At 41.7% G+C, this 24,839-nt stretch overlaps 1 protein-coding gene across 3 annotated transcripts in view; it reads right to left on the minus strand.

Moving 5' to 3' along the window:
• Positions 1 to 24,839, minus strand: part of CXXC4 (CXXC finger protein 4) — a 125,815-nt gene that overhangs the window by 19,959 nt on the left and 81,017 nt on the right. Inside the window, exons 3-4 of one of the 3 annotated variants that reach the window (XM_044276722.1) lie at positions 20,149 to 20,201; positions 18,843 to 18,934 (exon numbers count right to left, since the gene is read on the minus strand). The exons of the other annotated variants lie outside the window; for them this stretch is intronic. Coding sequence (XP_044132657.1) covers positions 18,843 to 18,934; positions 20,149 to 20,201 — 145 coding nt within the window. The remainder of the gene's footprint in view (positions 1 to 18,842; positions 18,935 to 20,148; positions 20,202 to 24,839) is intronic. 3 annotated transcript variants of the gene reach the window in all.

Genomic DNA, 24,839 nt, shown 5'->3' on the forward strand with positions numbered 1-24,839 from the left:
CGGACGTCTGAATGGAGCCTTACAGGGGGGTGGTCAATGACAGAGGGGTAATCACCCATATACACTCCCTGATCACCCCCTGTCATTCATCACCCCCCTGTCATTGATCACCCCCCTGTAAGGCTCCATTCAGACGTCCGCATGTGTTTTGCGGATCCGATCCATGTATCCATGGATCCGAAAAAATCATACGAACGTCTGAATGGAGCCTTACAGGGGGGTGATCAATGACAGGGGGGTGATCATCCATATAGACTCCCTGATCACCCCCTGTCATTGATCACCCACCTGTAAGGCTCCATTCAGACGTCCGCATGTGTTTTGCGGATCCGATCCATGTATCCATGGATCCGTAAAAATCATACGGACGTCTGAATGGAGCCTTACCAGGGGGGTGATCAATGACAGGGGGGTGATCAGGGAGTCTATATGGGTGATCACCCCCCTGTCATTGATCACCAGGCTCCATTCAGACATTTTTTTGGCCCAAGTTAGCGGAAAAATATATATTTTTTTTGTTAGTTTTTTCTTACAAAGTCTAATATTCCACTAACTTGTGTCAAAAAATAAAATCTCACATGAACTCACCATACCCCTCACGGAATCCAAATGCGTAAATTTTTTTAGACATTTATATTCCAGACTTCTTCTCACGCTTTAGGGCCCCTAAAAAGCCAGGGCTGTATAAATACCCCACATGTGACCCCATTTCGGAAAGAAGACACCCCAAGGTATTCCGTGAGGGGCATATTGAGTCCATGAAATAAATTTTTGTCCTAAGTTAGCGAAAAGTGAGACTTTGTGAGAAAAAAACAAAAAAAAAAACAATTTCCGCTAAATTATGCAAAAAAAAAAAAAATTCTATGAACTCGCCAGGCCCCTCATTGAATACTTTGGGGTGCCTTCTTTCCAAAGTGGGGTCACATGTGGGGTATTTATACTGCCCTGGCTTTTTAGGGGCCCGAAAGTGTGAGAAGAAGTCTGGGATCCAAATGTCTAAAAATGCCCTCCTAAAAGGAATTTGGGCACCTTTGCGCATCTAGGCTGCAAAAAAGTGTCACACATCTGGTATCGCCGTACTCAGGAGAAGTTGGGCAATGTGTTTTGGGGTGTCATTTTACATATACCCATGCTGGGTGAGAGAAATATCTTGGTCAAATGCCAACTTTGTATAAAAAAATGGGAAAAGTTGTCTTTTGCCAAGATATTTCTCTCACCCAGCATGGGTATATGTAAAATGACACCCCAAAACACATTTCCCAACTTCTCCTGAGTACGGCGATACCAGATGTGTGACACTTTTTTGCAGCCAAGGTGGGCAAAGGGGCACACATTCCAAAGAGCACCTTTCAGATTTCGCAGGCCATTTTTTACACATTTTGATTGCAAAGTACTTCTCACACATATGGGCCCCTAAATTGCCAGGGCAGTATAACTACCCCACAAGTGACCCCATTTTGGAAAGAAGACACCCCAAGGTATTCCGTGAGGGGCACGGCGAGTTCCTAGAATTTTTTATTTTTTGTTGCAAGTTAGTGCAATATGAGACTTTGTAAGAAAAAAAAAAATAATCATCATTTTCCGCTAACTTGTGACAAAAAATAAAAAGTTCTATGAACTCACTATGCCCATCAGCGAATACCTTAGGGTGTCTACTTTCCGAAATGGGGTCATTTGTGGGGTTTTTCTACTGTCTGGGCATTGTAGAACCTCAGGAAACATGACAGGTGCTCAGAAAGTCAGAGCTGCTTCAAAAAGCGGAAATTCACATTTTTGTACCATAGTTTGTAAATGCTATAACTTTTACCCAAACCATTTTTTTTTTTGCCCAAACATTTTTTTTTAAATCAAAGACATGTAGAACAATAAATTTAGCGAAAAATTTATATATGGATGTCGTTTTTTTTGCAAAATTTTACAGCTGAAAGTGAAAAATGTCATTTTTTTGCAAAAAAATCGTTAAATTTCGATTAAAAACAAAAATTTCAGCAGCAATGGAATACCACCAAATGAAAGCTCTATTAGTGAGAAGAAAAGGAGGTAAAATTCATTTGGGTGGTAAGTTGCATGACCGAGCAATAAATGGTGAAAGTAGTGTAGTGCAGAAGTGTAAAAAGTGGCCTGGTCATGAAGGGGGTTTTAGCTAGCGGGGCTGAAGTGGTTAAGGAGTCCAGCTTGTTAAATAGATAAGCAATTCTATTATGTCTTGATTCCCAAATTGGGGTGAATAAGCTGTCTAATACTACTGTTATTGGGGTGCCCACCTTGTTTAATAGAGAAGCAATTCCATAAGGTCTTGATTCTTATATTGGGATGGATAAGCTATGTAATTTAACCCCTTAAGGACCGAACTCATTTTCACCTTAAGGACCAGGCCATTTTTTGCAAATTTGACCAGTGTCACTTTAAGTGCTGATAACTTTAAAACACTTTGACTTATCCAGGCCATTCTGAGATTGTTTTTTCGTCACATATTGTACTTCATGACACTGGTAAAATAAAGTGAAAAAAAAATAATTTTTTTGCATAATAAAATACCTAATTTACCAAAAATTTGGAAAAATTAGCAAATTTCAAAGTTCTGTAATACATAGTAATACCCCCAAAAATTGTGATGATTTAACATTCCCCATATGTCTACTTCATGTTTGAATTATTTTGGGAATGATATTTTATTTTTTGGGGATGTTACAAGGCTTAGAAGTTTAGAAGCAAATCTTGAAATTTTTCAGAAATTTATTTTTAGGGACCACTACAGCTCTGAAGTCACTTTGCGAGGCTTACATAATAGAAACCGCCCAAAAATGACCCCATTCTATAAACTACACCCCTCAAGGTATTCAAAACTGATTTTACAAACTTCATTAACCCTTTAGGTGTTGCACAAGAGTTATTGGCAAATGGGGATGAAATTTGAGAATTAAATTTTTTTGCCTAATTTTCCATTTTAACCCATTTTTTCCACTAACAAAGCAAGGATTAACAGCCAAACAAGATGTATCTTTATTGCCCTGACTCTGCTGTTTACAGAAACACCCCATATGTGGCCGTAAACTTCTGTACAAGCACACAGTAGGGCGTAGAGTGAAAGGTGCGCCGAAAAATGAAAAACACAACTGATCCTGTCTTTGGAGCATCCATGAAGCCTCTATCACACAGTCAATATTTTGCATTGGGATTTGATCATGATTTGGAAGCCAAAAGCAGGCCTGGGTCCAAAACACAGAAGACGTGCAAATATTTCCATCATATGTCATCTCTTTTTTGGACGCACTCCTGTTTTTGTCTAACCAATACTGATCAAATACTGATACAAATAACTGACCAAATACTCTCCGTGTGATAAATGCCAATAACGTCCTGCATGCAGGATTTAATTTTCATCTAAATAAAACCGATTTCAGAGGCAAAGGGCGAAAACATATGCAAATTGAGCATGCAGCCTCTATCACATGGTCAGTATTTTGCAGTAGGATTTGATCATCATTTGGAAGCTTAAAGCAGAAGTGGGTCCAAAACAGATAACAAGCAAATATTTCCATCACATGCCATCTCTGTTTTGGACCCACTCCTGTTTTTGCCTTACCAATACTGATCAATTACTGAATAAATACTGACCTTGTGAAGGTGGATGCACCAAAGACAGGTTTCATATATTTTTTTGGGGTTGTTCTTCTGATGGATCAAAAGAAGGGAAAAATAAACAGTGACATCAATAGAAACTTACTGCTGACACCCTCCCCACTCTGTCATGGGGCCACAACATGTATCAATGGCTAACAAAATAGGTCATCTATCAATATTTGTGGAAGCAGTAGACAATGTAAAAGGAGGGCCCCTCACTCTATAGTAGAATCTTGGGCCACTGCATGGTTATGTACATTATACTTGATGCTAACATTGACCTGTAAGGAGTTCACGCTATAGATATTTGGTCAATTAGTTCCAGAAGTTCCCGTATGGTGAGCCGAAATCAGGAGCCAATCCTACTCTCAGATAAGGTATCATAAAAAGATCTGCACTTGTTCTGTGTTTTTGACCCGTAACTGGTCAAATAAGTGAAGTGTAAACTGAGACTAAGGCCTCATGCACACGGCCATTGGGAGGCCGTGGCCGTATTGCGGCCCACAAACGGCGGGTAGGCAATCCACGGCCGCGTGGACCCCGCATCACGGATATGGACCCATTCACTTGAATGGGTCTGCAATTCCGGAGATGCGGAACGGAGTCACGGAACGGAACACTAGAAGCACTACGGAGTGCTTCCGTGGTGTTTCTTTCCGTGGTTCCGCACGGAAATGGTTTAATGCGTCCGGCCCGCTGCACGGATGTTGCCCGTGCATTGGGGACGGCCCTGTGCATGAGGCCTAAGAGTGACGCCTGTCATCTGCCTGTCATGTTGACGCATAGCAATTGTTTCACTACCAGAAAGGACTAGCTATACATGTTGCTGCAATGCACAGTGATGTACACCGAAATTTTATTTAATGCACTTTGTGACAAATTAATTCGGAACAAAACACATTTTTGGGACAAATTCAGCGAAGCGTCAGAATCAAATTTTTTAAAACATCTCTAGTCCTGTGCCCCAAATCCTCAGTATTTTTGTCATACATGTTTGATCGGTGTGACTCTGGCTAATGGGACCCCTAAACTAACATTCTTAACGACAGAAATCCTGTGTCACAAGTTAAGCCTCATTCACACATCAGTGTTTGGTCAGTGATTTCCATAAGTGATTTTGAGCCAAACCCAGGTACGGCTCTAAACACAGAACAGGAACAGATCTTTCCCTTATACCTTATGTCTGTGGAGGCTCCAGTCCTGGTTTTGGCTCACAATCACTGATGGAAATGACTGACCAAAACACTGACGTGTGAATAAGGCTTTACTGTCATAAATGTTTCATTAGTGAGACTCTGGCTAATGGGACTCCTAACTTATCATTCTTGACAAAAGAGGTCCTGTGGTCCAAGTTGTCCGATTTTTTTTGTCATAAACGTTTCATTAGTGAGACTCTGGCTAATGGGACCGCTAACCTACCATTCTTGACAACACAGGTCTAGTGTCCTCCCCACATGCAAGGTCACCCTTTGTGTTGCAGCAAATGAAAGATACAGTAGCGGCTAATTTCTCTTGGATGCTCTCATATCACCCACAGACTATAGTGGCAGAAGCAGGATATTAAAATAATGTGCGCCTCTTGGGTGGTTTTAATTAAGGCTTTTACATATTAACAAGCAAAAAATGACAAATGTAGGATCATTATTCAATTCTCATTTCAATATAAAATAATGCAACCATTGTGGTATTTATTTTACTCGTTAGTAAATTTATGGAAAAGTGAGAATGCCTGGTGCCAGTCTGTCACAAGAGAACGTGGTAAAATATGGATTGAAGGGTTATGGTAATAAAATGTAGCAGAACAATATCTATTTTCAGGGAAGGCTGGAATGGTAATAATCATGAAATTGAAAGTGTAAGCCGAGGTGGATAATAGGGGAGGCGGTACATAGAGAAGAAAGGAATTTTTCTTCAGTCTTTTAGTAAAAGCAAACAAGAATAGGTAAGAGGGGGTGTAAAAAAGTTGCATTTTCAACATACTTTTAAGGATGTGACTTATACTTTTTATGCAGTGATAAACAACAGCATTTTTATAAAAAGGAAAATTGCACAATTTGCCCATATGTTCATAGCTGCCTGGACAAACAATGGCCAATGGAAATGGAAATTCCAATGGAAACAAAAAAGGCATTTTAGTAATATCTCTCATCACAATTTTCTCAGATAACAGGCTGACACAAACATCACTTGGTTACTGGGAACACTTTGCGGGTCTGCAAGTCTATTATTTGAAAGCTCTGGCAGCATCAAAACAAAGGTGATGCACAGACCTGGGCAAGATAATAAAAAAAAAAAAAAAACTACTACTGAGCTATGACCGGATCATCTGGTGATCATTCAGACACCAATCAGCAAATTTCAGCATTTTTTTTTTAGCTAGTAAACCCCCTTTACACAATTCCAATAATTATATTATTCCAGGACGCAGATTTTGTTATGTGAGGTGCTCAGTTACTCCTTCTATACAACTCCTTTAACTCAGGCAGATGTTTATTGAAAAAAAACTGATATTTTCCCCCCCAAAAGCGTGTGGATCTCATTGGGTAATTTCATTGTGTAAAAAACAACAACACTGTCATTTATAATTACAGGCCTCCTATAATGCAACAGGAAGAAAGGGTGGAACACATTCTATAGTAAGTGCCAATAAAAAGACAAAACATAACTATATTTTTTTTATCCATTTATGAAAATAATTATATAGGAACTATATCATGCTGCTGAGCATCCCCAAATATAATTATCCAGACAAGGTCACCTTCGTAAATTGGCGCTATGTGACATTATCTTTAGTTACTCAGTGCTAATCCATTAATTGCCTCTGTTGTGTATCCTCTACCCCTTTAGTATACCTCAGAGGAGGAGTTGCTGAGTTTAGGCGTTTTCTATGATTTTATTCAGCATTTTCATGGTAAAAGTTGTTTAAATGTTGCCAGGACTCCTGAAGAAAACCTGCGAGTTCTGCTTTTCATGCGCACTCACCGCTAACGGATTTTTTTCCATGAATTTTTATGCTGGAAGAATTGACAGTCACTCAGCAGTTATAGAAAGCAGGAGTTTTTTTACCTGACAATACTGAAATAAATCATAGAAAACTACATATCCCTGAGCTCAGCGTCCACCCCAGTTTATCATACTGCCTTCACATATTGGAGCACAGGAGACTTGACATATCCACTTTACTGCTCATATGGTGGCTTATGTCAACGCTATTTTGGCATGGACTCTGCACCAAAATTCTGATGTCGACTGAGTGGTGTATTCCTACCATTGGGAAGTTTGCATGGCTGGTGGTTTAGATGTACCTTCTTGGTGCAGTGTGCGGAGTCTGCGGACATACGCCTGAGGCCATGGTAGGCATCCACTCCCGCTTTAGTTCTGGTCAGTGGCGCTATGCCGTGAGCTAGTCTGTGGCATCTAAAGTGAACAACTGCAGGAGAAACTGGGAACGGTTTCTGCTACGGTAATATGCAGTGGACTTTGATAGCATTAAAATCTGCAGTGTGAACATACCCTAACAGCAGGAATTATCCAGCTTAAGGGTCCATTCACACGTCCGTGGTGTGTTGCGGACCCGCAAATTACGGATCCGCAACACACCCGCCCGGCACCCCTATAGAAATGCCTATTCTTGTCCGCAGCTGCAGACAAGAATAGGACATGTTCTATCCAGGGGCGTAAATAGAAATCACTGGGCCCCATAGCAAATATCATTTGGTGGCTATGTGCACACTCAGCATTAGCAGCAAGGAGTTAGAGGGGTTAATATCCAACCCCTAATGCCCCCCAAAATGCCTGGGAAGGGGGGTTGTTAGGAAGGAGTAGGTGTAGGTGTAGGAGGAAAGCGGCGGTGGAGATTGCGGAAGAAGAGTTGGCTGAGAAGAAAAGCAGCCGCATAGCCGCATGTCATGAGTGGGTGGGGCCAAATAGTGTGGCCGGGGCCTTCTCTGCGCTCCGGGCCTCCCAGTGCCGCGGGCCCCATAGCAATGGTGTGGTCTGCCTCTATGGGCGGTACGCCACTGGTTCTATCTTTTGCAGAGCTGCGGACCCGAAGATCGGGGCCGCGCTCCGCAGATGCGGACAGCACACCGAGTGCTGTCCGCATCCATTCCGTCCCCATAGAAAATAAATGGGTCTGCACCCGTTCCGCAAAATTGCAGAGCAGAGGCGGACCCATTTGCGGACGTGTGAATGGAGCCTAAGTATAACATTGTCAGAAGAGAGAGTGCTTGCTGTACGTTCCAAAGATTAAGGATGCCTTTACACCCAGCATATTTTGTTGAAGAAATTTCTGCGACTGAAAATCAGTTCCAAAATCAGATGAATGGAACCGATTTTCAGTCGCAGATATGTCTGCAACAAAATGTGCCGCATGTGAAGACACCCTCAGGGTAAACGCACACGTTCAGGATTCATGTGCGGAGAATTTTGATATTTAAAGGGGTTGTCGCACCTCGAAGAATGGTAGCATATCGCTAGAATATGTCACCAATGTCAGGTGATGGTCCCACCTCATCTCTAACCCTGGGTTCACACCTGAGCGTTTCTGAGACGCGCGTTTTTATGCGCGTTTTTTGCAATAGTAAACGCGCGTTTGACGCGCGTTTGTGTGATTGACTGCAGTGTTGTCCAATGAGTCTATGGCCAAAACGCGCGACAAACGCCCCAAAAAAAGCTCAAGAACTTGTTTATGCGTCGGGCGCTTTACAGCGCGCTGTAAAACGCTCAAGTGAGAACCAGGGCCATAGGGAAGCATTGGTTTTCACGTGTTGAGCGTTTTACAGCGCGTTTGAACGCGCTGTAAAACGCTCAGGTGTGAACTTAGGGTAAAACAACACACTGAACATGCACGGCCGCCCTCCATGCATTTTTATGGGAGAGTCGAAAATAGCAGAGCGCTGTCTCAGCTATTTCCGGCGGTTCCATAGAAGTGCATGCAGCAGTGGCGGCGCTTTCGCGGTGTGCTCTCCATTAGTTTCTATGTGACTTCTGGAAATAGCAAAGCAAATAGACGGTGGCTGACCATGCTAGGCGCGCTCTCCCAAACTTTGGGCGCTCTGTTCTAGAGATAGTTGCAGATGGTGGGACCCGCACCTATATGACATTGGTGGCATATCCGAGAGATATGTCAACAATGTTTGAGGTGAGACCACCCCTTTAAAGCTGGAAGTATACTGTGTAACCTTTCGAATAAAACACAAAGGTTCCTATCACATAGACATAAAGGCAGCTTTTAGGATAGAAAAGCAGTACATTTCGAACGCGGCTATGTAAGATTTTTCCAAATTACTGTGAGGGTCTTTGTCCCTCTGGGGTAAAGACTGGGCTAATATGACATTATTTCTCTTCTTCCTTAATGTGATGAAACAGATAGCTGAAAATTGCATTTTATTGATTTTGCTTCTTTTCAATAAAATAAGAACCTTGGAACGAGGAACGTGGAGGACGAGGGTAACAATGTGCTGACCGATATTTCTCGTATTTTCTTGCTAAAATGGAAGAGGTTATCCGTATAGGAAATCTTGCTGCCAGACTGAGCACTAGCACATTAGCTGCTACGCGTTGGCCATTTCCTTTCAAGCGGTATAAATTCAAGAGACCCAGCTGGGGAATCAAGCTATTGATGAGATTACGGCGAATTTCTGGATCTCAGTTATGCTTGCAGGGAATCATTATCCTGAGTGACAGGGAAGACAGATTCCCTGGGAAATGAAAGCGGGGGAGGGGGGCGTTAGGGGATCCTGGCAGATCGCCATTGTCTGAGGCTGCCTTCGCTGCTCACGCAGGTGCAAATACAGGCTACAGCAGCTCTGCTCCCTTGAGAGATAACACATGAAACCTGCAGCCATGACTCCCACTAAGAGGCAATGCAGTGAAGCAGGGTCAATGAATATATTATGCGCTGAAAAACCTGAGCGGAATTGACCTTCACAGGCTTGACAGACATAACCAGCTTTTCTCCAAAATTAAAAACCTTGCACGCCACCAACGGATTGCATATTACTCCGGCGATATTGATCATGAATTTGATGAGAGGGTACTGTTTTTCAAGGACCTATATATAGATATTTTTTTTGTGCGACTATCCTCTCCTCTCCGTGTATTATGCATTATCCTTTTTTCTAAAAACCTCCATAAAGAATATCATTCTATTTTTAAAAGCTAATGCATAAAATAATCACTAATGTCATATAAATACTATTCATAAAAAATAAAAAAAAATATATCCTCAATATGGCCTCCCAAATTCATTCTAACCCATGCAATCCCCCTCCTTGCAGACTGTCACCCCTTCCTATGCAGCTCATTACAAGCATGCCATTATTTGCTTCTGCTCACAGACTGCTAGGTAGGAAGCGGACTGGGGGGTAGGGTTGATTTTCAATTCAGCTACTGGCGTTAAAAGGGTCAGAGGTGACGACTGCACTGGCAGAATCTGATTTAAGAGGCTTCCAGCTGAGCATAAGTCAGAGAGTGTGGGCTGTGCTGTTATGTCAGGTCCCTGGCTGGCTGGATTTACCACGGTGGAGCATGCGGCACCCTTATAGACAGCTAGGGCTCCACTATGCCACCTTAACGGCTGTAGGGTTCGATTTATGTGACATGCTCTGCCCCCATCAGCAATATTTATGTCACACGCTCTTGTCTCCCAGTAGCCGCTGCTTGATTGCATTTATGTACCTGCTCTAGTCCCCAGATAAAGAAAAGGGACTGCACATTTCTTGGAAACACATATAGTTTAGAGATATGTTAACCCTTTCATGATCCTGGGATAGTAAGTTTTTGCATTTTTTTTTATTTTTTACTCCCCGCCTTCCCGTAGGAGACATAAATTTTTTTTTTTCCAGTTCATACAGCTGTATGAGTGAAGTTGCACTTTCTGATGACACCATTTAATATTGCATACGGTGTAGTGGGAAGCTATAAAAAAATTCTAAATGGAATTTGCAATTCTGCCATAGTTTTGTGGATTTCATTTTTACAGTCTTCCCTAGGCAGTAAAACTGACCTGTTCCTTTCATTCTCCAGGTCAGTTACAGCGATACCATATATTTTTTCGGGTTTTAAGACTGATTTTTGCTTTGCATTGCCATATTCTGACCCCCATAACTTTTTTTTTTTTCTTTACGTCTATAGAGCTCTGTGAGGGCTCAATTTTTGTGATACCATTTTGGTCACTTTTTATTCCGTTTTTTTGGGGAGACGAAGTGACTGCATTCACTGTATAGGATAAATAGGTTTATATTTTAATACTACAGGCATTTTGGGATGCCGGGGTGCAAATGATCTTTATGTTTTTTTATTGCTTTTTTTTTTTGTTTTCAATTTTTTTAATGGGGAGAGGGGGTAATTATATTTTTTATACTTTTGTACTTAATAAAATATGCATATTAAGTTCCCTTAGGGGACTTGAACATGCTATTTTAGATTGCTTCTCCTATAGACTGCAATGAATTACCATTGCAGTCTATGAGACATTCAGTACACTCATTCATATGGAGCCCTGCCACAGACTATCGCTGTGGTAGCCTTGAATCCTTCAGACAGACCGAGGCTACCACAATGAATTAGTGGATCCCCCAAACACCATGCAGGGGAGCCATTCGGGCCCCGTTGCTCACAGCCTTCTCCAGTGCATCTAAGAGGCTAAATGCCGTTATCGCCAATCGCGGACATTAGCACCTGGGTTCCATCTTTAAAGACACAGCTTAAACGTATGGCGCAGTTGGTGGTTAGTTAGGCCGCTATCTGCGACTTGTCCCTGCTCACACCAGGTCATGGGCACGGAGGAGGCAGGGCATGCAGGCCAGTCTCATTTACCATTTTCTACACCAGTTTTAGGTGTAGAAAATAGTCTATATGTAAGACAGCTGGGAAGCCGTCTTACATTTGGAACTGGTGCTGGATGTGCTGAAGTTATGGAGAGGCCAGCGCCTGCTATGGGGCTTTATTAAGACCGGCGTCTAAAACTGTACTAAATAAATGTGCCCCTTTTTGCTTACTATCCCCCATATTTTAAGGACAAAACTGTATATTTGTGAAAACTTTCTAAAAAATCCATACCAACCAATCACAGTGCAGTTTTCAGATTACTATGAAAAATGACCGATGTTCTGTCATCGACTGCTAGTGGATAACAAAAACAGTTTATCTGTCAGTTCATAATTTTTTTAAAGTATTTTTAAAGGGGTTACATAGATGCAAACAGTCTTGAATTTACAGTGACTTTCCCTAATTTTGAGAGACAGTCCCTGCAAATTCGGGCTGTCCCAGGCAGAAAATAAGCAATGCTTATGTATACCCCACCCATAAATAGGAGGCCCCACAGGGTTTGGAGGCATTCCTGGGGTGGGGCCTATTTCTCCTGAATTTAAAGAAACATGACTGCTTTATTTTAGAAAGAAGGAAAGCCACAGACATGAGTGCTCAGCAGGCTCAACCCCACAGACTAGTGTGGCTAGATTTATGGAACAAAGAAACCATGTGTCTCTCATCTCACAGAACCCCTTTAAAGGCGTTGTCCAAGATTAGATAAGCATGGCTCGTCTTTTCAAAACAGCACCACCCCTGTTCACAGGGGTAAAGTATTGCAACTCTGCCCCATTGACTCCAAAGGAGCCTAGCTGCAATACCAAATACAAACCATGGACAGGAATGGTACTGTTTTTAGAAGAAAGCAGCCAGTGTATAGTTGGAAACAGCTTCCCCCAGTGATGTCAGATGACCAATAGAATCTCAATCCAGACCTGCAGTGAAAATCTGATCAGCATAAGGCCTCATGCACACGGCCGTTGATTGGGTCCGCATCTCAGCAGGTCCGCATTCTGGCGGCTCGGATGCGGACCAATTCACTTCAATGGGGCCGCAAAAGATGCAGACAGCACTCCGTGTGCTCTCTGCATCCGTTGCTCAGTTCCGTGGCACCGCAAAAAAAAATAGAACATGTCCTATTCTTGTCCGTTTTGCAGACAAGAATAGGCATTTCTACAATGGGCTGCCTGTTCCGTTCCGCAAATTGCAGAAGGCACACGGGCGGCTTACGTTTTTTGCGGATCCGCAGTTTGTGGACTGCAAAAAACGGAACGGTTGTGTGCATGAGGCCTAAACCAGAAAAAAGCTTGCTTTAGGAGACAATCACTTTTGGGGCACAAACAAGCATAGCGGTGGATGAAAACCACGCTGACGTGGTTGATGTGGTTGATTGTTAATGGTCACAAAACTTTCACAATCAATGTCAGCCATATGCATCCTGGGGATAATTTGCCTGTTCAATTACCAAAGAGGTGCTTCAATTGTCCAGTTTAGGCTACTTTCACACTTGCGTTCGGAGCGGATCCGTCTGGTGTCTGCACAGACGGATCCGCTCCTATAATGCAGACGATGAGATCTGTTCAGAACGAATCCGTCTGCATTATAGTTAGTCAGACTGAAAGTTAGTCAGACTGATCCGTCCAGACTTTACATTGAAAGTGAATGGGGGACGGATCCGTTTGAAATTGAGCCATATTGTGTCAACTTCAAACGGATCCGTCCCCATTGACTTACATTGTAAGTCTGTACGGATCCGTTTGCCCCCGCACGGCCAGGCGGACACCTGAACGCTGCAAGCAGCGGTCGGGTGTCCGCCTGCTGAGCAGAGGCCAAACGGTGTCAGACTGATGCATTCTGAGCGGATCCGCATCCACTCAGAATGCATTGGGGCCGTACGGATGCATTCGGGGCCGCTTGTGAGAGCCTTCAAATGGAACTCACAAGCGGAACCCCAAACGCAAGTGTGAAAGTAGCCTTAGTAGAGTTCCTAAAAGATAATTTATGTGTTTCTTAGCTATATCTAAAAAGCAGCTTTCTCGGAACATGTAAAACAGGTCTCCATACTGCTGCACAAAGGTCCAGTTTTTGCATTCCATATAGGGAACTATTCATTTCAATGTATCCGCAAAAAAACGTATTTCCGTTTTTCCGTTCAAAGATAGAACATGTCCTATTATTGTTCGCATAACGGACAAGTATAGTACTGTTTTTATCAGGGGCCAGCTGTTCCTTGCCACAAAAAACTGAATGCATACAGATGTCATCCGTATTTTTTGCGGATCCGTTTTTTGCAGACCGCAAAATACTGAAAAAGCCATACATTCGTGTGCAAGAGGCCTAAGCTTGTGCCCACATCAATCAGATATTTATATCAAACCAGTATGCCATAAATGTCCCCTGTCCCTTTCCACTGCTCCCTTAAAAGAACGTTGCTATGGCATGTCTGTCTTTAGCTAATTGTAAACAGAAGACAGAGGGGTGGTCCTCCACACTGCATGCCTGCATTAGGCTTCAGAGTGAGGACGTGTGTCTCTCAGTAATCCAATCTGAGTGGCTGTCAGGAAGCTGCTGGCTACAGCAAGTGTGTATGTCAAGTGAGGGAAGGCAGTTTGGGCCTCAGAAAACTTGTGGAGGAGCCATCTTGAGAAGATCCACATATTGTAGAGGTTAAAACAGCCGTAACTAAGGGAAAAATTTAAGGAAAACAATGCTATGTGAAGAAACTAAGGCATACACTTTAACAGCAGTTATTGTTCTGCAGGAGACAGGGCACAGCAGGGAAGTTCCTGCTCCAGCCAGCTGTCTTACAGCCAGACATATGACAGGGAGGATGAAGGGAGAAAGTGCAGATACGGTGTGTGTATATATATATATATATATATATATATATATAAAGCTACAGGAGCATACCCTTTTTAGCACAGAAAAATTTTAACATTTGGCTGACATGAATAATCAAAAAACAATATTGGAGTAAACAGACACTACTTAATCTGGGTTTTAATTAGTTAAACCAGTGATTTCCCATATTACAGGGAAATGTTTTCGTTCCTGAGTAATCTCTACCTACTTTGGTACCTCTAAGTGTTGGGTTGGGTAAAGCATTTTATATTTTTTGACAGCTTTGCTTGTACCCATGTCAAGCATCTTTGAGCTTTAGGCCTCTTTCACACGGGCGTCATGGATTTGGGCCGGATAAGATGCGGGTGCGTTGCGGGAAAATGTGCGATTTTTTCTGCAAGAGTGCAAAACATTTTAATGCGTTTTGCACGCACATGAGAAAAATCGCCATGTTTTGTACCCAAACCCGAACTTCTTTGCAGAAGTTCAGGTTTGGGTTGGGTGTTGTGTAGACTGTATTATTTTCCCTGGTTATAAGGGAAAATAATAGCATTCTTAATACAGAATGCTTAGTACAATAGGGCTGGAGGGGTTAAAAAAAATAAAAAATAATATAACTCACCTTAATCCACTTGTTCACGCAGCCCGGCTTCTCTTCTTTCCTATTTCTTCAGGAACTGGGTAAAGGACCTTTGATGACATCACTACGCTCATCACATGGTCCATCACATGATCCATCATCATGGTAATAATTCATGTGACAGACCATGTGATGAGCGCAGTGACGTCACCACGGGTCCTTTTCCTGCTGCACAGCAAAAAAGAAGAAAGAAGAGATGCCGGCTGCGCGAACAAGTGGATTAAGGTGAGTTAAAAATAAATAAATTTAACCCCTCCAGCCCTATTTTACTAAGCATTCTGTATTAGGAATGCTATTATTTTCCCTTACAACCATGTTATAATAGAAAATAATAATGATCGGGTCCCCATCGCGATCATCTCCTAGCAACCATGCGTGAAAATCGCTTGCTTGCGGATGCTTGCGATTTCCACGCAGCCCCATTCACATGCACAAAATAGAGCATGCTGCGATTTTCACGCAACGCACAAGTGATCTTTAAGACCAATACGCATGAAAATATATATGTAGCATGGTATACAAGATATTTAGCTCATATGTTGTTGGGTGAAGGTCTGACTGTTCATTCTCCATAGCTGTTCAGACTATAGGGGGTGGGTCAAAATGTCACAGTATATGTTGGTGAAATAAATACTACTTCATTTTGACTACCACTAAGTTGATGCTGTGATTCCTATCAGGTTGGTATTTGATGTCCATTAAGGATAGGTTCACATATGCGGCATAAACTCAGATTACTCTGTTCCGGCAAGGCTTTACACTGAAGGATTCTCACTGACTTTTTGTCTGGCCGAAAGCCCTCATCTATGCCCTCATTTATGCCATTATAGTCTATGGGGATTCAGAGTTGCGTGGCCCGCATCCTGCTCTGTTGGATATGGGAAACTCCAATACTCTGTTCCTCTGCCAGAACAGAGTATCAGGGTTTATGCCGCATATGTGAACATAGCCTAAGGATTCTTGGACTGTTGGAATTGCATCCGTTCATCCGTCAGGGGTATATACCAAGTTAGTGCTTTTTGTATAGGTTGTAGTAAACCAGCTCCCTTTAGCTCTGAAACCATTCCAATAACAACCTAAAAATTCCAACAACTGAGAGTTATGAAAAACCCTCAACCCTGTGTGTTATTATGCTAATGCTCTAACTAAAGGGATCTGATAGAACTTTATATTAACAGACTATTATTTATGTAACTTGTGATTGTCCTATTTATCTCATGTGTTCCTATAGGCAGTGTTGAATTAAATATACAAACTCTAGAGTCTGGCTGTACAAATCTCTCAAGCCAAGAAATAATACTGACATCATCACTCATAAACGCTATGGACATCTATGATGATATGATTTGGATATTCAAGATGTCCTCATAGACAAATATCTTGCTGAGGACAGGATAAAAAACAGGTCTGCTGTTGTCTAAAAATTAGGTGAAAGATTTGCCCACGGTGACCGATAAGATCCCATGTGACAGTAATATGATTGTTATTTATGGCTTAATATGGTGGTTACAAAATTATGAGGGCACAGCTAGTGCTGTTTCTGTGTCGTGAGTAATGCTGGAACCTCTCATTCATTCATACACCTTTGGGATAGAGAAGTAAACGTGAATACACATGGCAGCTAAGCTCAGCAGCTCAGATATGAATATTTCAGAAAAGAGTTACGGTAAATTTTTCTATAAATAAGAATGGTGGATTGTGTATTAAAATATACCTATTACATGTAACAAAGAATCCCTATGGGTCCATGTGCTATGTGTGGTGCCTCTGTGACACACCACAGTCTTCCCAAATTCCTTCCAGGAAGAATATCTATCCAGAATGCAATGGAGCATGTCACACTTTTTTTTCCGCAATGTACATACTGTATATACAAATTATTAGGATTATCTCAATTTCTTATTATTATATGAAGAGAAATTACAATTCCTATGTGTGCCACAAAAGAGCACCCATAGAGGATATAACCAGTCCCTCGGAAAAAGCTAATAAAATCTAGCAAATGTTCTTTTCTATATATTTTATTTCTCAAATTTAGTGTAAAAAAATAGCCTTTATACACTCAACATTGAATCTGCAACATCAAAACTGAAAAGTTGTGGAATTATGGAAATCAAAGGATTGATAGACATGTTAGTCATATTCTAATGATAAAAGAAAAATCAAAACAAAATATCAAGTATTGAGTATAAACGCCTTGTGCAGGAATACATGAATTTTCTAAGGAATGTTCTGTCATGTTGAACGCACTTGGGCATGAAAATCATATAGATCAACTGCTCACAGCTCCCTTTGCAATTACCACCCAATAACGTCCAAGATCCGCTCAATGGGAGAAAAGTCTGCAGATGCTGCAAGCCATGGTAGTACGTTTAGGCCATGGAGTCTGCTCACAGTAGCACAAGCAACATGTGGCCTGGCATTGTCCTGTTCAAAAATGGCTCCTGGCACACTTTCAAGAAATGGCTGTTCCACTGGTTCCACAACCAAACCATTATAACAGCAGTACATTATGCCACCTTATACCATAATCCTGGAAGAATGCACGGTGTGATGTTCCGTTTTGAAGGCCTCTTTATGGCGTTATCCATCTGGTCTCCAGACCAATTCCCAGCTACCATTATGTCCAAGACAAAAGCAGGACTCATCACTGAAGAGGATAGACTTCCATTACAGCCTCCATTGCCATCTTGATGTGCACCATGATAGCCTCTGACAGCACTGGTGTGAGAACAATGAAACACCTGCAGCTGGACGTCTTGCTTATAGCAAGGTGAAAACACCTTCTGATGGTTTGCATAGTCATTGTTTGCTTCCCTAGGTTTGTGATGTAACGTCCAATTTCATTTGCAGTACACTGTGCACCATTCTTCTAATCAGACAATATGTCCATGCAGAGTTTCACCTCTGTGCACCTCTCGCTATCATTTCAGTTTGTATTTGCTCTCCCAAACACTGGGGGACACAACGTTGAACAATGGTGACATCTTGGCCTAGGCACATAGCGATCTACCAAGTGATAAACCAAGGTCTCTCAGTTCAAGGCTTCTGTCCCTGTCCCAAGTGGCAATAACTGGTATGTGAACAAACACCAGGCATCACTCAATCATCCCACATGACTTTATCAGATTTTTCATGTAGGTTTCATGTGGCTAAAAAACATTTCTTTCAATCTGGCTATACTAATTCAGCATCACAGTTGACTATAGGTTTCAAGGGGATATCGCACAGAGTTACCCCTATTCATATGCCCAATTATGACATATGGACGTCACAGAGTCCAGAACAGGTTTATTTCCAACTAAATAATTGTACTGTATTGTCCCATAGCATTCTATAGTGCTTTGTAATGGATCTGTAGCCATAATTTATAGGATATCCAAAGTCAAATCACTAAGGAAAGGATAGAATGGCATGGGTCATATACGTATGTTTATATTAAAGGAGTGATCTCTGGGTCATCACTTCCACTGTGGACAGGGTCAGAGTTATTATTCTGCCTCGTGTAGATGAGGTGGATTCGGGAGTTTGCAAATGCACCAAGGAGTGGTACAGTTCTGGCCCCGTCCACAGTGGAAGTGACATTCTGTCTTTAGACCAAGCCAGAAAACTAGTAAAGGATGCCCTTTCATTGTTTACCAGGTAGCACAAATTCATAGTTTTAGTATCAACATTTTCAAGAGACAACGATGTGGTAGCAGACACAGCCACCAATAAAACAATAAAGGAGATCCAACACTTGCCACAGTCCTGCTTGCTTCAAACAGATGATCAGCAGGGGTGCCGAGAGTCAGACCTACATGATCTAATACACGGCCTATTCTAGGTTTAGGCTACCAATTTTAATGAACTGTGATAACCTCTTTTAAAAAAATTAGCTTTGCAGTTATAAATCATGTTTAATGACCCCTTAAAGACCTCTCACCTAGCCAACCAAGCACCTGCTCCGTACTGTCGTGGGGCGAAACTCCCGATCCAGCTGCCTGCAGGAGAAGGTTCCTGTCCATGTTGCAAGGCCTGTTAAAAAGACGGATAATGACTACAAGGTAGCTACCTCTTCTAGGTAGCGACAACTTTGCTGCTCTAGGATGGCAACTAATCTGCATATCTTCCCAAACATAACCTTTGGGGGTCTAAAAAGCCAGTCTTAATGTGGACCCGCCAAAGATACTTCGAAGTATCCAGCGCCGGTCTAAATGTAAACCAGCTTCCTTGCTGGCTTACATTTAGACCATTTTCTAAGCCTAAAATAGCTGTAGAAAATGATGAATGAGATGGGCCTGCTGTCCCCATTGAGTTTTTTAGATCTGGCATGAGCGGGGAAAAGTCACAGGTTGCAGTGCAAATAACCTAATATAGGCGGATTTCTGATAGTAAATGACCCTGTTTGTTTCCATCTTGTTATATCTAGATGTCTTACACCATAAAACAAATTTAGTACAGTTCTAAAAATTGTGCCACAAAATGTGCTATATATAATCCATATCAAATAACCTAATTTAGAATGCATACCCATCATGTAGGTATTCTAAGTTCTAAGCTATTCACAGAAAACGTAAAAATGGGAAGCTTTTCCCAGAACACATCATGTAGCTATGTAGATTGGAATTCATTTGGTGAACTACACTATATATTCAGATATACTGTATGTGCATGGATGCTGCTATTTTCCACTCAGCTCATGCTAATTATGACAAAAATTAAGGGGATATCTCAGATACTTTCTTGCTGTCAATGATGAAATGCCTGTTAAATGTAGACACGATCTTTACACAGTCACTAATAGGATGCTATTACTTGTCAAAACAATGCGGAACCCTATAGCCGTCTCATGTCAGTGGAGATCGTCACTTCTATGTAATTACAATCAACTTGTGAAAGTGAAGCTGATGAAAACTCCTATGCTTGCATAAACCTATGGTAAAAATATACAAGGACACACTGATTTCCAACAGCAAGGCAACTCATTTCTTACTTATAGAAAGCATATTTATAGATAGTTTTTGCAAGGCTTCAATGAATTAAAGAGAAACTTCCACTTTTGGCCAAGATTTGGGGCCAAAAACAATAAGATACACTCATGACCATCCTTAGAATGCTCAAGATCACTGAACTCCCAGATTACTACAATTTTGGAACTACTGAAAGTTTAGATAATAATACAATAAATACAACAGACAGACATATTTTCATAATTAGGAATATGGAGCTGTTAGGGTCATTTAACATACCAGGGCTGGTCCCTCAGATGCAGGGTTCCAAGGTGCTCTGTACAATATAGACCCTTAGGAAAGAAAAAAAATGTTACTGGTTTGTACAGAAGTTGCCAGAACAACACCTTTTCTGCATGCACTCATGATGCTGATAAAGCCTCATGCATGCGACCATGTCCATATTTTGGTCCTCAAACCATGGACACCTTTCATGCGGAATCCACATTTTTCTCACTAGAAATGACTAGAAACAATTACTCTTGTCCTCAATAAGGACGAGAATAGGATGTGTTCTATAATTTGCGGAATGGATATACAGATGCGGACAGCACACGGATAACATCCATGTGCCGTCCTTTTTTTTTTTTTTTGTGGACCCATAGAAAAGAATGGGTCTGCGTGCTATCCGCAAAAAAAAGCGGATCGGACACAGATGCAGAATACGGTCGTGTTCATGAGGCCTTAAAGGGGTATTCCAGTTTGCTCATATTGATGACCTATCCTCAGGATATGTTATCAATATCAGATCAGCAGGGGTCCGACTCCCAGCACACCCGTCAATCAGCTGTTTGAAGACACCAAAGTGCTTGTGTAAGCGCCGCATTCCTTTCACTGTTTACCTGCTCCCCATCGAAATTGGGACAATGGGACATAGCAGCTGTAATTACTCTGCTCCGCCACAGCAAGGTCGTCGACAGGCAGGTAAACAGTGAAGAGAACGCAACGCTCGCACAAGTGTGGGGATGCTAGGAGTCAGACCCCCGCCAATATATTGATGACCTTTCCTAAGAAAGGGTCATCAATATGAGAAAACCGGACAACCCCTTTAATACTGAGAGTACTATACTTCCATTCTGCCTGCTTTTTGGCCCAAATGAAGCAGTTAAAATGGAGAAGACAGCTCTTAGTATTACCAGAGTTAAATGCAGGGGGCAGGCAGAGCAGGAAGTCTGGAAGGTATAGCTTCAGTCAATAGCTGCAGAGCAGGAAGTGATGTCAGAGAAGGGGGGCGTCATTTAGCAAGTTCTCCTGTATGGCCCAGTAACAGTGAGCATTTTGTTATTTCTTGTGGTATTCAATTGTGTATAGAGCACCTTGTAAACTTGCATTTAAGTACCACAGTGACAGAATTAATAGCCCTGGTATGTGATATTAGAAGGGTTCTTTGACGATAAGATGACCACAGGGTGTCCTGCTGCCCAAAACAATGTAGTAACCTACACTACGTGCAGAATTATTAGGCAAATGAGTATTTTGACCACATCATCCTCTTTATGCATGTTGTCTTACTCCAAGCTGTATAGGCTCGAAAGCCTACTACCAATTAAGCATATTAGGTGATGTGCATCTCTGTAATGAGAAGGGGTGTGGTCTAATGACATCAAGACCCTATATCAGGTGTGCATAATTATTAGGCAACTTCCTTTACTTTGGCAAAATGGGTCAAAAGAAGGACTTGACAGGCTCAGAAAAGTAAAAAATAGTGAGATATCTTGCAGAGGGATGCAGCACTCTTAAAATTGCAAAGCTTCTGAAGCGTGATCATCGAACAATCAAGCGTTTCATTCAAAATAGTCAACAGGGTCGCAAGAAGCGTGTGGAAAAACCAAGGCGCAAAATAACTGCCCATGAACTGAGAAAAGTCAAGCGTGCAGCTGCCAAGATGCCACTTGCCATCAGTTTGGCCATATTTCAGAGCTGCAACATCACTGGAGTGCCCAAAAGCACAAGGTGTGCAATACTCAGAGACATGGCCAAGGTAAGAAAGGCTGAAAGACGACCACCACTGAACAAGACACACAAGCTGAAACGTCAAGACTGGGCCAAAAAATATCTCAAGACTGATTTTTCTAAGGTTTTATGGACTGATGAAATGAGAGTGAGTCTTAATGGGCCAGATGGCTGGATTTGTAAAGGGCAGAGAGCTCCAGTCCGACTCAGACGCCAGCAAGGTGGAGGTGGAGTACTGGTTTGGGCTGGTATCATCAAAGATGAGCTTGTGGGGGCTTTTCGGGTTGAGGATGGAGTCAAGCTCAACTCCCAGTCCTACTGACAGTTTCTGGAAGACACCTTCTTCAAGTGGTACAGGAAGAAGTCTGCATCCTTCAAGAAAAACATGATTTTCATGCAGGACAATGCTCCATCACACGCGTCCAAGTACTCCACAACGTGGCTGGCAAGAAAGGGTATACAAGAAGAAAATCTAATGACATGGCCTCCTTGTTCACCTGATCTGAACCCCATTGAGAACCTGTGGTCCATCATCAAATGTGAGATTTACAAGGAGGGAAAACAGTACACCTCTCTGAACAGTGTCTGGGAGGCTGTGGTTGCTGCTGCACGCAATGTTGATGGTGAACAGATCAAAACACTGACAGAATCCATGGATGGCAGGCTTTTGAGTGTCCTTGCAAAGAAAGGTGGCTATATTGGTCACTGATTTGTTTTTGTTTTGTTTTTGAATGTCAGAAATGTATATTTGTGAATGTTGAGATGTTATATTGGTTTCACTGGTAAAAATAAATAATTGAAATGGGTATATATTTGTTTTTTGTTAAGTTGCCTAATAATTATGCACAGTAATAGTCACCTGCACACACAGATATCCCCCTAAAATAGCTAAAACTAAAAACAAACTAAAAACTACTTCCAAAAATATTCAGCTTTGATATTAATGAGTTTTTTGGGTTCATTGAGAACATGGTTGTTGTTCAATAATAAAATTAATCCTCAAATATACAACTTGCCTAATAATTCTGCACTCCCTGTATAGCTGTCTGATGTCTCTATTGGTGTCCTCCAGAGTGAGAAAAGGTTTGTAGCCATTCTCCCCTGTGGCTAATAGATTCCTCTTATCAACATATACACAGTAGAGAGATATAAATTTATGCATGAACCTTTGGAGTTTCTAAAAATCCCATATAATCGCTGGTAATCACCACAGCATTTTTTTTTTCAAAGTGTGTACCAATGCAAGCTACCATAAAGAAATATATGCTTTATCAATTTACAGCATGGTCTGCTACCTGTGACTCTCTGGGTAAAGCAAACCAACTAGTAATCAACTGGGTAAAGCATGCCACAAAAGCTGCCACGGCATCCTAGGATTTCTAGTGCCAAAATAGCTGGAGAGCAGTGGACTGCAGACCACTACTCCAAGTTTCTAATGATCACCCATAAAAAGAGAAACATCTCTTAAAACACATGCATAATGTTTTGAAGATTGGAGGTATAAAACGATCAGAAAGAAAACTTTAAAACCACGTGCCAAACATTCTGTAGATCTGTCACGTACTGCAAACCACACTGACCCGTTAAGGAACGGACTCCACAAGGACTTTGGAGATTTCTCGTGGTATCTGGCACCATAATGTTATCAGATGCTTTAAGTGCTGTAAGTTGCATCTTGGGGCCTCCATGGATCACAGTTGCCTTTCCAGCACATCTCACAGACGCTCGATTGGGGAATCTGGAAACCAAGTCTTGAACTCTTTAAGTTCATGATGAATAGAAAACGTGATGAACCATAGCCAGCCTTAAAGGGAAATGTGTCACCTATAATTTTTTTCTGCCAGTTAAAACCAGATAATGACACACACCTTTTTTTATATTTTATGATTGTAGATTTTTTTGTCTATTTCGTGAACATGATTATGGGGGCTGCCATTTTGTCTGAGCTGTTCTTAACAGCATTTATATATGCTTTACAGCAGCCACCATGGGCCATAGACACAACAGATAGGAGCTGATCCCACTGAGTTATATGGGAGAGTTTCCTAGGCATGCTATGTGACCAGTCAATGAAGAAAACAGAGCACTGTACAGTGAGGCTCCATCCTGTCCATGTGCAGGAGCACAATCTAGCAGAATAAAACTCCACATTCACTCTACTCCTGATGAGAAATTCTCCACAAATAGTATAGCCCTTACCTAGTGATATCACCAGTTTAGCACAGTGAAAACTAGTCAGTCTTCTACTTTTTACAGCAAATTGTCCTACAGTAGCTGTTCTGTAGGTTAGACTTCACTTTCCAAGTGCATGAAGTGACCTTTTGTGCAATTCCAAGGACTGGTTCTGGTGCTACAGTTTCTTAAAACAGCCAATCGGTAGGTCAGGTGCTCCCAAGGACATATACCTTCATAAAAGCCACTTTTGGGTACAGTCCATGTAGTGACCGTAAACCAAGCAGTTGTGCAAGTCTCTGCAATCCCCCCTCCCCCCCCCCCAAAAAAAAAAAAAGATAATGGTGCGCAGACCTCCAAAACTGTAGGATTATATTTATATGAGTCGTTTGTATGCCCTTTTTTTTTTTATTGTGACAAAATACCATTTTTGTTAAAACTAAAAAGAAAACATAAAAAAGCAACCAAAACTATTAATGTAAATATGCCCTAAAGATTTGTCCGCAAATACATTTTTTATTTTTTTTTCCATAGCAGTACTGCAAAATCCATATGTATGAACATATGGAATGGAATGGATAACTAAAATTAGAAGTGGAGCTTCTCTCCTGTCATTGAGATATATATGTCAGTGCAACCTAGATGAAAGGAGCTTCAGGAAAATGGAAATCTCAGAGGTGATGGAGTAAAGTGCTTAGTAGGGCAGCATGGGCTGCTTCATTCAGATAATTGTGGGGGGTTCCATCTTCCATTCATTTTCTTCTCCTGTCCTGTCATTGAGATATATATGTCAGTGCAACCTAGCT

This window comes from Bufo gargarizans, chromosome 1 (assembly GCF_014858855.1).
Source record: "Bufo gargarizans isolate SCDJY-AF-19 chromosome 1, ASM1485885v1, whole genome shotgun sequence".
NCBI classification, from domain to species: domain Eukaryota; kingdom Metazoa; phylum Chordata; class Amphibia; order Anura; family Bufonidae; genus Bufo; species Bufo gargarizans.